This window comes from Dreissena polymorpha, chromosome 10 (genome assembly GCF_020536995.1).
Source record: "Dreissena polymorpha isolate Duluth1 chromosome 10, UMN_Dpol_1.0, whole genome shotgun sequence".
Lineage (NCBI taxonomy): Eukaryota > Metazoa > Mollusca > Bivalvia > Myida > Dreissenidae > Dreissena > Dreissena polymorpha.
The window spans coordinates 32,567,183-32,585,086 of NC_068364.1; the positions used below are offsets into that span (position 1 = coordinate 32,567,183).

Here is a 17,904-nt window from a genome sequence, read left to right on the forward strand (position 1 = left end):
AAGCACATGCATTAAGCCCATTTTAAGTAATGCGGCACAGGTCTTACCACAGGGACCTGCAGCAGAATGTTGACTTACTACAGGGACCTGCAGCATAATGTTGACTTACCACAGGGACCTGCGGCAGAATGTTGACTTACCACAGGGACCTGCAGCAGAATGTTGACTTACCACAGGGACCTGCAGCATAATGTTGACTTACCACAGGGACCTGCGGCAGAATGTTGACTTACCACAGGGACCTGCAGCAGAATGTTGACCTGCTCACTTACCACAGGGACCTGCAGCAGAATGTTGACTTACCACAGGGACCTGCAGCAGAACGTTGACTTACGACAGGGACCTGTAGCAGAATGTTGACTTACCACAGGGACCTGCAGCAGAATGTTGACTTACCACAGGGACCTGCAGCAGAATATTGACTTACCACAGGGACCTGCAGCAGAATGTTGACTTACCACAGGGACCTGTAGCAGAATGTTGACCTGCTCACTTACCGCAGGGATCTGCAGCAGAATGTTGACTTACCACAGGGACCTGCAGCAGAATGTTGACTTACCACAGGGACCTGTAGCAGAATGTTGACTTACCACAGGGACCTGCAGCAGAATGTTGACTTACCACACGGACCTGCAGCAGAATGTTGACCTGCTCACTTACCACAGGGACCTGCAGCAGAATGTTGACTTGCTCATCCTCTCTGCTGGGGCTCCAGAGCTCCTTAGCCTTGCACGGATTGGTGGTCGTGTTAAACACAATCACTGCATTGTTGGGGGAAAGTGTGAAATAAGAGTGTGAAATAACAGAAAGTGTGAAATAAGCGTGAAATAAGGGAAAGTGCAAAATCATATACAGTTAAAAAGAAGAGAGTGTTAAATAAGAGAAAGTGTGAAATCAGAAAAAGCACTAAATAAAACTACATGTGGAAAAAAGAGAAGTTTTCAGAAAAAAATAAATGGTGAAAAATCATAAGTGTGAAATAAGAGAAAGTGTGAAATCCGATGAAATACAAAATTTGAGAAAAAGTAAAATAAGATACAGTTTGCGTTAGAAAGAACTAAATGCATTGGTTAGTTGTGGTTTTAAATATCATAACTTCATAGGTTGAACGACAAAAAGTGTGAAATTGATATAGTGGTAAAGACAACATGCTGAAAAGGGAATCATAGAAAAAAGAAAGCTTTGCATGGATTTCTCCAGTAAAAACTAAATAAATCAGAGAACAGGAAAAGCTTAGAGAAACAAGAGCTTGTCACAGTAGTGCCAAATCCCCGCCAAAAATGTGTTTGCTTGTAGGACAACATTTGTTTTAGAGAGTAGAATAATATTTGAAAAAACAAATAAAGGGAGATAATTAATTATGCTCCGGACAAATTTACTTTGAAATTAAATAAAGGGAGATAATTCAAACACTAAGGTAGATAGAGTTATGGTTCTTAGTCACTGCACTTCTCCTACTAGCCATCTGTTTATATTTCAAGTTTCAAGTAAATCCCTTTAGTATATTTAGAGTTATGCTCCGGACAAAAAATTACTTTAAAGTTATATAAAAGGGGAGATAATTAAAAAACTAAGGTAGATAGAGTTATGGTTCTTGGTCACTGCACTTCTGCTAGTTGCCATCTGTTTATATTTCAAGTTTCAAGTAAATCCCTCTAGTATATTTAGAGTTTTGCTCCGGACAAAAAATGACTTTAAAGTTATATAAAAGGGGAGATAATTCAAAAACTAAGGTAGATAGAGTTATGGTTCTTGGTCACTGCACTTCTCCTAGTTGCCATCCGTTTATATTCTAAGTTTAAAGTAAATCCATAGCATAGATTTGAAGTTATGCTCCGGACAAAGTTTCAGCCGGACGGACGGAGGACAAGATGGACAGAACCAATTACTATATCCCCTCCGAAAAAATTTGGCGGGAATAAAAATAAAGAAACAGCAAAAGCTAAAGAGAAAGAAGTGACAACTGAAAAAGTGTAAAAAGGCAACACGAAAACGTATATCTGAGTCATCTAAGAACTTTACCTGATCCATCGGTAAGCACTGTTAGAAGTCTGCCTTGATGAATGTCATATGAGAAGGAAGTCAACACCTGTGAAGGAAAATATCAACATCAAATAGAAAAGAGCTGCACTCTGGGAAAATGGGGCTTAATGCATGTGTGTAAAGTGTCTGCCCAGATTAGCTTGTGAAATGGGGCTTAGTGCATGTGTGTAAAGTGTCTGCCCAGATTAGCTTGTGAAATGGGGCTTAATGCATGTGTAAAGTGTCTGCCCAGATTAGCTTGTGAAATGGGGCTTAATGCATGTGTAAAGTGTCTGCCCAGATTAGCTTGTGAAATGGGGCTTAGTGCATGTGTGTTAAGTGTCTGCCCAGATTAGCTTGTGAAATGGGATTAGTGAATGTGTGTAAAGTGTCTGCCCAGATTAGCTTGTGTGTGTTAAGTGTCTGCCCAGATTAGCTTGTGAAATGGGGCTTAATGCATGTGTGTTAAGTGTCTGCCCAGATTAGCTTGTGAAATGGGGCTTAATGCATGTGTGTAAAGTGTCTGCCCAGATTAGCTTGTGAAATAGGGCTTAATGCATGTGTGTAAAGTGTCTGCCCAGATTAGCTTGTGCACAGGCTAATTAGGGAAGACACTTTTCTTATTCATGGAATTGTTTGTTTAAAGAATGTCTCTTGTAATTTTAAGAAAATCCGCTCTAGACAGAAGTGTAGTCCCTGATTAGCCTGTGTGGACTGCACAGGCTAATCTTGGACAACACTTTACTGACACTTTACGCACATGCATCAAGCTCCGTTTTCTCACAAAAAGGCCTATATCAACATCTAATTGAAAAGTAGTTTTTTTTTTATTGTATATTGCATAGAATATATAATTTTATTTTATTACTCATTACCAATTTTTTTAAAGTAGTCCTGACACAAAGCAGAGTGGAGTAAAATATCTTCGCTGTGATGAGTGAGCAAAATTTAGTTATTTATATAAATTGCAAAATGTTTAATAAAATCATGCAGTGCTCCAGCTAGAATTTGAAAAGGGCAGGGTGGCTTTTTTGTCAAAAGGGCACTTTCGACGCGCAGTATTTTGTGAAAAGGGCACGTTCGAGCGCGCGGGTGTTTCTGGAATGCTTTCTATTGCATGTTAATTTATATGTTATAAATAATTGTATTATTCCCATTTTTTTTTTTTGAGGGGGGGGCAGGGCGGAGATTCGGGGGGGCATGGCGGAGGTTCGGGAGGGCAGGGCGCGGCGCCCTTCGATTTAGGCCTAGCTGGAGCACTGTCATGTGAGAATAAAAAAAATATTCAGATTATCATTATTCATCAGTCAATAAACAGTTCTTTGTAGCTTTGATGCATGGCTTTTAATTAACTTGCATAAAAATCCTTGTATTTAAATACCTTCGCTCAAGACTCAAAATTGTTGCCTATCAACCAATAAACAACAATAAATTAGCGCAGTATGGGAAAAATGGTCTTATAACATATGCACCCAGCATAGCTCCAGACCAGCCTGCACATTCAGGCAGTCTGGTAAGGAGCTACCTGTCCGCAAATGAGACCAAGAAACCTTGCATGACTTTAAAGAGGACAAGGTAGCTCCAAACAAGACTCTGGGATTGCGCAAGCTGGTCTGGCGCAACGCTAGTGTTTTATAGTGTTTTATATAATACAAGGGAGCTGGTCTGGCGCAACGCTAGTGTTTTATATAATGGGTATACGGCCCCATTCCCCAAGACTCTGGGATTGCGCAAGCTGGTCTGGCGCAACGCTAGTGTTTTATATAATGGGTATACGGCCCCATTCCCCAAGACTCTGGGATTGCGCAAGCTGGTCTGGCGCAACGCTAGTGTTTTATATAATGGGTATACGGCCCCATTCCCAATGGAAAAAAGTATTTTTTTTCCTGATTGGGACCTAAAAATTTCCAATGGAAAGTTTCCAAAAATTTCTTCCCTTTTTTTAAAGATCTATGTAATTATTTAGTTTATCTCCTATCCATCTCTATAACATTTACCTTAGTAAAATGTAGTATTAAAAGAATTATTTTATTCTCAATTTTGAATCATTTGTTAGAAAAACCGAAATACTTATTTCCCAATTTTAATTAAAACGCCGCAATTTTTTCCAATCCACACGGACCGGGCCCCATCGCAAAACAATGGTGAAAAAACTTAACGCTGGTGGCATATGGTATAAGAAAAATTCACATGTTGCAGCTAAAAATGAATATATAATTCCAAAGTATACCTGGAATGAAGCCATGGGGTATATGATGGTCAGCGTGAGGCCGGTCACTGGTGAAAACAATCGGACACTGCCGTCCTGAAACATAGTTTGTATTAATGAGCCTTGTTCTGGAAAACCAGGGCTTAATGCTTTATCATCATCATCATCATCATCATCATCATCATCATCATCATCTCACAATCATCATCATCATCATCATCATCATCATCATCATCATCATCATCATCTCACAATCATCATCATCATCATTATCATCATCATCATCATCATCATCATCATCATCATCATCATCATCATCACAATCATCATCATCAGCATCACAATCATCATCATCATCATCATCACCATCATCATCATCATCATCATCATCTCACAATCACCATTATCATCATCATCATCACCATTATCATCATCATCATCAACATCATCCTCATCATAAAATCAAACTAGATTTTTTATAAAAAGAAACTCAATTTCAAAGAATAATTTCTTGAAAGCAGAAAGAGTCATCCCTGATGAGCCTGTGCAGACTGCAGAGGCTTATTTTAGATGACACTTTACGCATAACAATTAAGCCTCATGGTTTTTCCAAAATGATGCTAATTTGAACTCTGAGCAACCGTAAAACGCTGTGTATAACGTGCACTTTTTTTACCCCAAAATTTAATTTTTAAAATTTGATGCGCATTTTACACCACTACAGCCATGCCAAGAGATTTTTTCCTTGTCAGTTACCGAGTTACGGTAACTCACACCGTTCTGCTCCCCTTTATTTTTTTCCAGATTTTTTTGCTTCAAAAAGTAGATGCGCGTTAAACATAAATGCGCATTATAAACAGCGTGTTACGGTAGTAAAAATTTCTAAATCTAAGCACAAAGATTAGAGAAAATTTGAACTGTCTATTGTTATTGCAGAATTATTCAGGCTAGCAGATTACTTTTGTTAGACAGACAATGCTCTAACCTAAGTGGATCCTAGAATTCTGTGTTGACGGCCTTTGTTAGACAGACAATTCTCTTACCTCACTGAATTCTAGATTTCTGTTTTGACAGCCTTTGTTAGACAGGCAATTCTCTTACCTCAGTGAATCCTAGATTTCTGTTTTGACAGCCTGTGTTAGACAGACAATTCTCTTCCCTCAGTGAATCCTAGAATTCTGTTTTGACAGCCTTTGTTAGACAGACAATTCTCTTCCCTCAGTGAATCCTAGAATTCTGTTTTGATGGCCTTTGTTAGACAGGCAATTCTATTACCTAAGTGGATCCTAGAATTATGTTTTGACAGCCTTTGTTAGACAGACAATTTTCTTACCTTAGTGGATCCTAGAATTCTGTTTTGACAACCTTTGTTAGACAGACAATTCTCTTACCTCATTGGATCCTAGAATTCTGTTTTGACGATTTGTTAGACAGACAATTCTCTTACCTCAGTGGATTCTAGAATTATTTTTTGATGGCCTTTGTTAGACAGACAATTCTCTTACCTCAGTGGATCCTAGAATTATGTTTTGACAGCCTTTGTTAGACAATTCTCTTACCACAGTGGATCCTAGAATTCTGTTTTGAAGGCCTTTTTTAGACAGACAATACTCTCACCACAGTGGATCCTAGAATTTTGTTTTGACGGCCTTTGTTAGACAGACAATTCTCTTACCTCAGTGGATCCTAGAATTCTGTTTTGACGACCTTTGGCTCGGCAGTTCATCAGCCGTTTGGTCTCAGACTCAACAGGTGAGAAGAATTGGTAGAACTGCGAAAAACAATTATGCGCCATTACAAGAGTTCAGGATAAGACGTGTACACGCATCATGGAAAAGTTTAGTAATCAGGGAGCAAAATAACACAAATCAATGTTTTTTCGTTGAAAATCAGGTCTGGTATATGGCCCTATTTCCTATGGAAAAAAGTAAATAATACAAAAACTGCGAGTTTTTCCAATTCAAAGGGACCCGGCCCCATTCCCAGAATGGTGAAAAAAATCACTGCAAATGAAACAGACTTGCACTGAAAATACATTTTTGTTCATGATTAATCATAATTGGAAACTGATAACATTATAAACCGTTACAAACCAGAAAAAAATTGAATAATTTGGAATGCTTCTGATGTCTTTGTTGTATTTTGTGACAATATGTGGATTGCAAAATATCAAAGGCATGTTGTATTGAACAGCTTAAATTGCTAAGTGGTTTATGCAATACTTTTTTTATCCAAAGGACAGGGGGGGTAGAAAAAAATCTTTCTGAAATCCTGCTCTTGTATCATACTTGAGCTCTTAATTACTGATGTTTACATTAATCAATTTTAACCATTAAATGAACATCAAAAAATGCAATATTCTTTGAACAAGTTCCTATATTCATATAAAACCATACATGACAGAATTTTTCAGGTCCAAATCTGGACTTTCCATAAAACAATTGTTGGGACATTTGACCAAAAAGCGGGACACCTAAAACGATCAATCATTCCACCTTTCTTTAGTCAGTAGTCAGTATATTACTTACAAAAACTCTAAATTTCTGCCCAATATTGACGATAAATGTGTGTTCAGAAGTTCGTGAACACAGTCGTTCTCCATTTTCCGGAAGTAAACACACTCCATAAACTGAAATGTGGGGTATCCCCTTATGCCTCTATTTGACATCAAATCGGTACAGGGATATCGCCTTGAACATATGTAAATCGTGTGACATGATGTGAGCGCATTGAGCACTATTCTTATTCAACCAATCGTAAATTAACTCTTAATTAAGATTGATGCAATAAGTACAATATTTTTTCTGAAAATCAGTCGAAAACGAAAGGTAATTTGTGAAAAACATCAATGTGTATTGGTCAGCATTCAATTTGTTTGATGTACAAAATCGATGTTTTAAACAGGTTTTATAGCCTTAGGTTGTATAATACACAGGATAATAGTATCGTTGGACTTGATTGGGCCATAAAATACAAACGCAGGTGGCGTTTATTTCTGTATGATGCATCTTTCTATAGCAATTAGTGACCCCTATAAACAAGAGCACCGCCTTGCGGGTGCAGACCGCTCATCTATTTTCTTTTTAAAGGTGAAGGGACTCTCATTTTCAATCACAAAGGAGGGAGGAGTGGAGTGAAGAGGGGTGTATAGTGTGGGGTTGTGGACATTTATTACATTATCTTCCAAAAAAGCGAAAAAAAAAAACAAAAAAAAAAATTGGGGGGGGGGGGTGGGGTGGGGTGGGGGTATAGTGTGAGGGTGTGGTGGTCATTTGTGAGATGATCTTAAAAAAAAAAAAAAAAAAAAAAAAAATTAGGGGGGGGGGAGGGGGGAGGGGGGGGGGGAGGAGGGCACGGGGGATGGTTTGGGTGAAGTCTATTGTGGTATGTCAGGTAAGAGTAGTTTCATCAAAGTATCAATCAAATCTAATCATAAATAAAGAAGTTATGGCAATTTTAGCAAAATTTAATAATTTGACCTTGAGAGTCAAGGTCATTCAAAGGTCAAAGTAAAATTCAAGTTGCCAGGTACAGTAACCTCATGATAGCATGTAAGTATTTGAAGTTTGAAAGCAATAGCCTTGATACTTCGAGTGGATCGAAACACAAAATTTAACCATATATTAAAAGTTACTAAGTCAAAAAAGGGCCATAATTCCGTAACAATGACAACCAGAGTTATGCAACTTGTCCTTTTACTGTACCCTTATGATAGTTTGTGAGAGTTCCAAGTATGAAAGCAATATCTATGATAATTTAGGGGTAAAGTGGACCAAAACATAAATCTTAACCAAATTTTCAATTTTCTAAGTATAAAGGGCCCATAATTCCGTCCAAATGCCAGTCAGAGTTACATAACTTTGCCTGCACCGTCCCCTTATGATAGTTCATAAATCTTGCAAGTATGAAAGCAATAGCTTTGATACTGTAGGAATAAAGTGGACCTAAACACAAAACTTAATCAAATTTTCAATTTTCTAAGTATAAAAAGGGCACATAATTCTGTCAAAATGCCAGTCAGAGTTACATTACTTTGCCTGCACAGTCCCCTTATGATAGTTAGTAAGTGTTGCAAGTATGAAAGCAATAGCTTTGATGCTTAAGGAATAAAATGGACCTAAACACAAAACTTAACCAAAATTGTCAATTTTCTAAGTATAAAAAGGGCACATAATTCTGTCAAAATGCATGCCAGAGTCATCTAACTTTGCCTGCCCAGTCCCCTCATGATAGTAAGTAAGTGTACCAAGTTTGAATGCAATAGCATTGATACTTACTGAGAAAAGTGGAACTAAACGCAAAACTTAACCAAAATTTTCAATTTTTAAGTATAAAAAGGGCACATAATTCTGTCAAAATGCATGCCAGAGTTATCTAACTTTGCCTGCCCAGTCCCCTCATGATAGTAAGTAAGTGTACCAAGTTTGAATGCAATAGCATTGATACTTTCTGAGAAAAGTGGACCTAAACGCAAAACTTAACCGGACGCCGACGCCAACGCCAACGCCAACGCCGACGCCAAGGTGATGACAATAGCTCATAATTTTTTTTCAAAAAATAGATGAGCTAAAAATCAAACACCATGGTGTGAATGCTGATTAAATCAATAAGTTGCCGATAAATCGCTGATAAGGTGTCAAAAACGACACTGGTGCACTCGAGTAGTAGAAGTGGGTTGTTAATTGGGGGCAATAAAGGGATTAGCGATGGTAAGTTTTAGCCAGAAAGAGCTTAAAAAGCGAATTTTATTGTGAAAGAATGTCTGGCATGTATGAATTAAAACCTAATTTTGTAATGCCAAAATGGCGGAAATGAAAGTTATCTTATAAAGAAACTTGGCACCTATTGTGCAACAAGGGGATATACAAATGCAAGTAATACATGGTAAAGTATGGTACTCTAGAAAAAGAGAGTAATATCTAACTGCTAATGTTAACAACCACAATACCTGATTAAGACTGTAGACCAGTATATCCTTCTTGGTTTGGATATAGAACTCTGCGATAGACAGCAGTCCCATTTTGTAGATCTTCTCCCCTACATCAAGCCTCGTGAACTGCAACACATACAACAATTTTATGAGTAGATATACAGTAAACCTCATACTTGTCGCACTAAGCAAACAAGGGTCTTATGAGATATGAGGACAGCGCAGCTCCACTCCAGCCCCACATTTGCTAAGCCTGGTCAGTAACTACCATGTCCGCAACACACAACAATTATATAAGTAGATATTCAGCAAACAATCTCTGTGAGCAACGCTAAGCAAACAAGGGTCTTATGCGATATGAGGACAGCACAGCTCCACTCCAGCCCCACATTTACTAAGCCTGGTCAGTAACTACCATGTCCGCAACACACAACAATTATATGAGTAGATATTCAGCAAACCATCTCTGTGAGCAACGCTAAGCAAAAATGGGTCTTATGCAATATGAGGACAGCGCAGCTCCACTCCAGCCCTGCATTTGCTTAACCTGGTCAGTAGCTACCATGTCCGCTATAAAGTCAAGATTCATTGGTCTCATTAGGAAACAGGGTAGATCCTAATCAGCCTGCGCAAAAGCACGGGCTGGTCTGCAGTTACTCTGGCAGCATATGGCGCAAGACAAAAAAATCATAAACTCTCAATAAGTCACATGTTTGTCAAATGAAACTTGCTCCCTAAACATGCTTCAATGCAATCTTCCAAAATCGTTCCTTATTTGTTGGGAAAAAAAAAACAGCCTCAAGGGGCAGGCAGGGCAATTCTTTTCCGTTGAAAAATTAGATGGGGTCGGTGGGATGGCAGTTTGCCTTTCATGGCCCTACTGAAAAATTAATGCCTGTTTTAGTTTTAGGTGAGCCATTGAGGCTTTTGCTCTTTAAGTCTGAAAATTCAAACATCATTTATTTTCTGAAAACACAACCATGTTGATAAGAGTGCAATACTCAAAATCTAGCATGGTCTTCTTTTAGAAAAAAACTACTAACGTTTTTGGATTGCATTCTTTTTATAAACAAACAAGATGTGTTTGTGAAACACTATGCCCCCCACATATATTTGACCTTTGACCTTGAAAGATGACCATGACCTTTCACCACTCAAAATGCCAAATATCAAGTTGCTATCTTCAATGTTGCAAAGTTATGGCCAATGTTAAAGTTTGACGCAAACAAACCAACAAACAGACAGGGTAAAAACAATATGTCCCCTGTACAGACTGGGGGACATAACAAGAGCTGTCAAAGGACAGCGCGCTCAACTATTCGAGTGCTTGACAGTATAACGTAAGCCATCAAGGGAAAATTGTTCATATTCAATCATTTATAAGACGATCTTTCAAAAAAAAAAAGGAACAAAAATTGTTGGGGGAGGGGGGTTGAGAGGGGATATAATGTGGGCTGTGGTCATTTATTAGACAATCTTTCAAAAATAAAAAAAGGAAAAATCATTTTTTTTTAGGGGGGTAGGGGGGTGAGAGGGGTTATAATGTGGGGTGGGGTTATTTATTTGATGATGTTTAAAAAAAATATATTGGGGGGGACAGTAGGGGGGGGTGAGAGGGGGGTATAATGTGGGGTGTGGTAATTTATTAGATGATGTTTAACAAACAAAAAATTGTGAGGGGGGAGAATGGGGGGAAGGGATTCTGGGTAGGGGCGTGAGGTATTGTTTGGGTGGAATCCATTGTGGTATTCAGGTAAGTGTTGTTTTGTCAAAGTAATAATAAAATGTGATCATAAATAAAGAAGTTATGGCATTTTAAGCAAAATGTTCAATAATCTATGTGTAAAAGGGGCCATAATTATGACAAAAATGCTTGATAAGAGTTGTCTGCTCTTGTTTATAGGTTGGGGTCATGTTGGTAAACAAGTATGCAACATATAAAAGCAATATGTCAAAGGATATAGGAAATATTTGGGGTAGTACGCAAACTTTAACATGAAAATAAATGGGGTAGTACAAAAACTTTAACATTTGCTGCATGTTATAAGTGGAAAAGGGGCCATGATTATGACAAAATTCTTGATAGAGTTGTCTGCTCTTGTTCATAGGTTGAGGTTATGTTGGTAAAAAGTATGCAAAACATGAAAGCAATATGTCAAGGGACAATGAAAATAATTGGGGTAGCACGAAAACTTTAACATTTGCACGCTAATGGAACAGAACGGAAACGCCGACGTAGGGGTGAGTAGGATAGCTCCACTATGTATATTTCATATATAATAGTCAAGCTAAAAATCCTTACAATCTGTGATTATCAAGAGCAATGATACACTACTTTTACAGCAAAAACTGCTTATATTTTTGGATAACAAAATATTATATATTTACAATTGAAAAAATCCCTTTGATGGATTAATATTTTTCCCTTTGAAAAAAACAACAGTAACACTCATTCCTGATATATTCCGCCTAAAAAGGCTTTTAAAGAGAAAAGATATTTTATAAATTAGACTACTATTGAACAATTGTACAAAACTAATAATACTCAGAATCTGCAAAGCCTAAACTCACTTGAATGGACCACTATTCTCTTAAAAAAACAATCTTAAAGAGAGATGTGTTTGTTAGAAACACAATGCTCCCATTGCGCCGCTTCAAAGCCATTCATTTGACCTTTGATCTTGAAGGATGACCTTTACCTTGACCTTTCACCACTCTAAATGCGCAGCTCTATGAGATACACATGCATGCCAAATATCAAGTTGCTATCTTCAATATTGCAAAAGTTATGAACAATGTTAGAGTTTTCGGACGGATGCACAGACTGATGGACTGATAGTTCAACTGCTATTTGCCACCCCACTGGGGGCATAAACAAAATACTCACAATCTGCAGTGTGTCAAGCCGCCAGATTCTCACAGTTCCGTCATGGGAGCAGGAGAACAGCAGAGGATCATTCATGTGGGCCTCTAGACCTGAGTAACAATCATTTGAGAACTGGGCTTAGAGCGTTGTCCCAGATTAGCATGCTCAGTCTGCACAGGCTAATCTGGGACAACAGTTTCGGCTTAAACTGGTTATTCATTTAGGAGAAACTTTGATAAAACCTAAAATTCCATAAAAGCTGAGAGTGTCATCCCTGATTAGCCTGTGTAAACTGCACAGGCTAATACACTTTTGGCACATGCATAAAACTCTGGTTTTCCCAGAATAGGACTCTAATAAAAAGATTTGATGACACAATACAAGATGCAAGCTCAGATCTTTATCCCACAAGAGAATTATCTTTAAAATTATGCAAAATTTTCCCTAATTGAACATTTAACATGGAGAATTTCTGCCGCTTACTCAGTGTCTGACAACTACTATCCCCTATATTTCTTACACTAACCTGTTACAGGCCCATCATATACTTTTACACTAACCTGTCACAGGCCCATCACCTAATATCATCTATATTTCTTACACTGACCTGTCACAGGTCCATCACCTAATATCCTCTATATTTCTTACACTTACCTGTCACAGGCCCATCACCTACTATCCTCTATATATCTTACACTGACGTGTCACAGGTCCATTACCTACTATCCCCTATATTTCTTACACTAACCTGTCACAGGCCCATCATCTAATATCCTATATATTTCTTACACTAACTTGTCACAGGCCCATTACCTACTATCCCCTATATTTCTTACACTTACCTGTTACAGGACCATCACCTTTTATCCCTTATATTTCTTACACAAACCTGTTACAGGCCCGTCATCTAATATCCTCTATATTTCTTACACTACCTGTCACAGGTCCATGGTGGGCAATGAAGGAATTCATCAGATTGAACACCGAGCCGTTGAACAACTGCAACAAACAACATGTAACAATGATTTTTTTAGCTTTATATTTTCAGCCTGTACCTTTTTGATTGGGAAACTAGGGAAAATGAATTATTTTTATTTTTACTATAAATAACAGTATTCATATTTTTTTAAGTGTATTTTTAACTCTTATGTAGTGAAGCGATTTTGTGTTCGCTTTATATTTTACAGCCTGTGCCTTTTTGATTGGGTTAAAATGCGTGATGACCATGAAATTGGGAAAAAATAAACATTGTTAATATGATTATAAATAACAGTAAAACAATTGTTTATGCATGCATGTTTAATTGCTTTCTAAAAAAATTCATGTTATTAAGTGTTAGGGAATTGAATTGCTGTAGAATAAACTCAATGAACAAACTATTGAGTTTATTGGAAAAGTTTGGCATGTTTTTGGAAATTGTGTTTAGTTTTTTGGGGAAAAATGCTAATTTCTGCCATTGAGAAACAGCCTTTTTTACTTTTTGCAATTGGGAAAGAGCCTTTCAAAGGCTGTTACTTTGGGCCAAAAAAACACTGTGTAAAAAACGAGATATCCAGTTTGTTGGACCATTTTGTGTAATGATGCCTGCTATTTGAAATTATTCAAATATTTTGTTGAGCAGAATTGAGTGAAACTTCACAGGAATGTTCCTTGCGTGGTCTTGTATGGATATTGTCCAAATAGTTCTTGTTTTTTTATTAATTAGGTCAAAGGGCCCAAAAAGGGGTTTAAAAAAAAACAAGAGATGTGTTTGTCAGAAACACAATGCCCCCTAATGCGCCGCTTTTTTTTACCTTTGACATTGAAGGATAACCTTGACCTTTCACCACTCAAAATGTGCAGTTCCACGAGATACACATGCATGCCAAATATGAAGTTGCTGTGTTCAATATTAAAAAAGTATTGAAAATTTATGTTTTTTATATTTTGACCTTTGGACTTGAAGGTTGACCTTGACCTTTCACCACTCAAAATGTGCAGCTGCACGAGAAGTAAGTAAGTGATTGATTGGATTGATTGGAGAAATGATTTTTATTTTTATCTTTTTTTTTAAAGGATGACCTTGACCTTTCACCACTCAAAATGTGCAGCTCCACGAGATACACATGCATGCCAAATATGAAGTTGCTGTGTTCAATATTAAAAAAGTTATGATAAAACTTTAACGAAGATTAAAGTTTTAGGAAAGAAAAATACAATGATATTTGACCTTTGACCTTGAAGGATGACCTTGACTTTTCACCACTCAAAATGAGCAGCTCCATGAGATACACATGCATGGTAAATATCAAGTTTGTATGTTCAATATTGCAAAAGTTATCAAACTTTAACTAAGGTTAAAGTTTTGGACAGAATGACAGACAGACAGGACAAAAACAATATACCCCCGATCTATCGATCCGGGGGCATAAAAAGTTGAAAAATCTGCGTACTTCTAGTTTGTTGATTAATTATGTCAAAGGGCCTAAAAAGGGGTTTTCAAAAAGAAAAATTAAAGAATCAACTACTATGAAACCACATGGCTCAGAAATTTAAATAAATCTAGCTGGACTTACCTTGATCTTTCCATCTGCCCCACCAGTGATGAGGAAATCATTGGGTGGATAGTAACAACAGCTGAAAGAGTGAATGCACATTGATATTGACTAAATACACTTATTCCAACAGCTAAAAGAGTCAATGCTCATTGATATTAATGTCTACATAGAACTCTGTTTTACGATTGAACCCATTTCTATGTTATTTTATGTTAATTATCGGGCCTCATTTGTATAGAACTTTACATTTGTCTAGTTATGTAAGTTTTCAGATTTTTCAGTTTGATGGTTATTATAGGGGTTTTAAGCAAGTTTTTGTTAACCACATTATTCTGTGTGGTAGAAGATACATTTTAAGCCAAAACATTTAAATACGTTAAGTTTTAAGAAACTTTGATCTTCATATTTTTGTAAATTGTTATGTTTTTCTGTAAAGTAAGACTTATGGGCCTCAGTAAATTACACTTTTAGTCGTACGATATCGGGTGATGTGTACATGATCAATTTATGTCTAATTTTATTGGTCAGTTGAAGAAAAGTTGTTCAGTTTGAGTTCATGGAGAGCATGTTCCTCGATTTTTCGGTAGACACTGCTGGGCAGTTACACGTATAAATCGACAGACTATTTGACATACACGGACAGTTACAGCTTTGAGACTAGAGCAATAGCTGGGACGTAAGTGTCCATAACATACGGCATTTGGCCGTTTCAATGTGGGTAGTCGTTTGGCAACCCACCGTTAGCGTTACGCTAGTGCTACTTGAGCATCCGCAAGTCTACAGGCCGTCATACTCGATGACATTAACGACAACACCTCGTTATAAGGCGGAATACGGGGAACCGTTTGCACCGGTATACGGCCGATCACATAAACGTCACCAGTACGTTTTACTTCCGGGCAACGTCTGCTCGGCGTTTGACAACGTTCTGCTTCCGGGCATCATCTGCTCGGGTATCTACAGACTACTTCCGGGCTCGATACAGCTCAGGTAATTACAGTCTTCTTCCGGGCATAGTCTGCTCGGGTATCTACAGTCTACTTCCGGGCTTGATACAGCTCGGGATATTTGCACTCTTCTTTCGGGCTTGATATAGCTTGAAATTTGCTGTGTCGCAGAACACTAAGACCGGTACTCAGTTCCAGTTCTGGTCATTGACTGCTGGACATAGGTTCAGGTCGTGACACTCAATAGTGCTCCACCACTACATCTAACATCTACAGTTGAACTACGTTAACTGGCCATAAACTTTGATACTTTGTTGGTTTCTTTCTTTTGATAGTCATATCATATTGTAAATAGTTTATTTTAATGTTGTAAATAAATTTATTTATTGTTCTTGTGTAGTTGTATCTGGTTCTGGAGGGGTTATTGCACTGAGTTATCACCACTTCTGCAATCCTGACATGTTTACACTCTGTTTCAACAGCTAAAGGAGTGAATGCACATTGATATTAATGTCTACATAGAGCTTGGACATGTCTACATAGAGCTTGGACATGTCTACATAGAGCTTGGACATGTCTACATAGAGCTTGGACATGTCTACATAGAGCTTGGACATGTCTACATAGAGCTTGGACATGTCTACATAGAGCTTGGACATGTCTACATAGAGCTTGGACATGTCTACATAGAGCTTGGACATGTCTACATAGAGCTTGGACATGTCTACATAGAGCTTGGACATGTCTACATAGAGCTTGGACATGTCTACATAGAGCTTGGACATGTCTACATAGAGCTTGTCCAGTTGTAATATTCATCCATTATAATCACAAACAAGCTTGTGGGCTGTTAATACACTGTTCCTTGAAATTAATCAAAATAACAGTAATAATCTGTTGTGTGGGCAAAATATAAGGCATACCGTCAATATATTTCTTAAATTCTCAAGCATTTTCAATGGATAAAAATTTCAAATTAATCCTTTACTACTTAGATACGTATTTGGACGTGTTTGTAGTCCTTAAGTTAGATCTAATTTAAGACCTTTCTTATTAGATTCAATTTTTAAAGGCTTCATTTCCAACCCTTAGATACTTATTATTATAATATAAGCAGCAAACAGTTACTCGCAGGCTGTTCTGGTATTATGTTGTTTACTTGTGGGACGGAAAGGGTTAAATAAAAACAAGCTAATTTGTTGAATTTATATCCCCCGCCAAATAAATTTTGTTTATGGATGTTTGTAAAAATAAAGTGTAGGGTTATTGTGTTTTTTTTTCATTGCAATTCTTTTCATAGATATCTATTCACCCATGAAGTTTCATGTGGGAAATCTAGTAGCGTATCAGAGATAAAGCCCTGAAAAGTTACATCAAACAAAAAAACAAAGGGCAATGAATCTTATCTAAAAAAGTATAGGGTTATGGATCTTGTGCAAGGCACCAATCCTCCTTGATATCTTCACACCCATGCAGTTTCATGTTGAAAAGTGTCATCATACAAAAACAACACCATATCCATTACGCCATGACGACCTTAAAAGAAAGTATAGAGTTATAGTTCTTGTTCATTGCACCTCACCTCATTGATATGTATACACTCATAAAGTTTCATGTTGAAATCTTGTATTGTATCTGAGATATAGCCCCTACACAATTTTATGACAGACAGACGGACGGACGGAGAGATGGATGGACAGACTGACGGACAACGCTAATTCTATATCACTCCGTCTTTTGCTGGGGATAAGAAATAAAGACCTTGTAACATTGTTCAATACTAATTTAGATAAACATGCCTTATGGACAGACCGTTTCATATTCAAAAGCCTGTATGGTGTAGTGGCATACCATACCCCTTTGCTTCTAATCAGTGTTTTTTCACCATTTAGGGAATGGTGCCAAGACGTTTTGAATTGGGAAATATTGAGTTCTTTTGATTAATATTGGGAAATTAATGTTGTTGATTTTACACTTACAAATACTTTGAAATTGATAAAAAAAAAGTGATTTCAATTGGACATTTTCTAAGTTCAACTTATAGGGCTGGACTTGGAGATAGTTTACATGTTTAGACTTATTAAAAAGAACTCTCTTTTGGAAACCTTCAATTGGGATTTAAAAGTCCCATATTGGAAAAATATATACTTTTTTCCATTGTAAATGGGTCCCCCAACTGGACCCAAATTTGAAAAAAAAACAAGAGATGTGTTTGTCAGAATGCTATGATACATATTTTTGACCTTTGAACTTGAAGGATTCACTTGACCTTTCAACACTCAAAATGTGCAGCTCCATGAGATACACTTGCATGCCAAATATCAAGTTGCTATGTGAAGGGACATAGAAGTTATGAGCATTTTTCGAAACCTAAATGCGAAACCTAAATGCAA

At 37.4% G+C, this 17,904-nt stretch overlaps 2 protein-coding genes across 3 annotated transcripts in view; one reads left to right on the top strand and one right to left on the bottom strand.

Annotated features, from left to right (window-relative positions):
• LOC127849021 (uncharacterized) overlaps positions 1-17,904 on the top strand; it is a 330,113-nt gene that overhangs the window by 217,912 nt on the left and 94,297 nt on the right. The gene's annotated exons all lie outside the window — the stretch shown is intronic.
• Positions 1-17,904, bottom strand: part of LOC127847190 (uncharacterized) — a 233,394-nt gene that overhangs the window by 184,601 nt on the left and 30,889 nt on the right. For both annotated transcript variants that reach the window (XM_052378912.1, XM_052378913.1), the window contains exons 11-18: positions 14,583-14,643; positions 12,963-13,026; positions 12,049-12,137; positions 9,180-9,287; positions 5,907-6,002; positions 4,253-4,327; positions 2,023-2,089; positions 661-761 (exon numbers count right to left, since the gene is read on the bottom strand). In XM_052378912.1, coding sequence (XP_052234872.1) covers positions 661-761; positions 2,023-2,089; positions 4,253-4,327; positions 5,907-6,002; positions 9,180-9,287; positions 12,049-12,137; positions 12,963-13,026; positions 14,583-14,643 — 661 coding nt within the window. The remainder of the gene's footprint in view (positions 1-660; positions 762-2,022; positions 2,090-4,252; positions 4,328-5,906; positions 6,003-9,179; positions 9,288-12,048; positions 12,138-12,962; positions 13,027-14,582; positions 14,644-17,904) is intronic.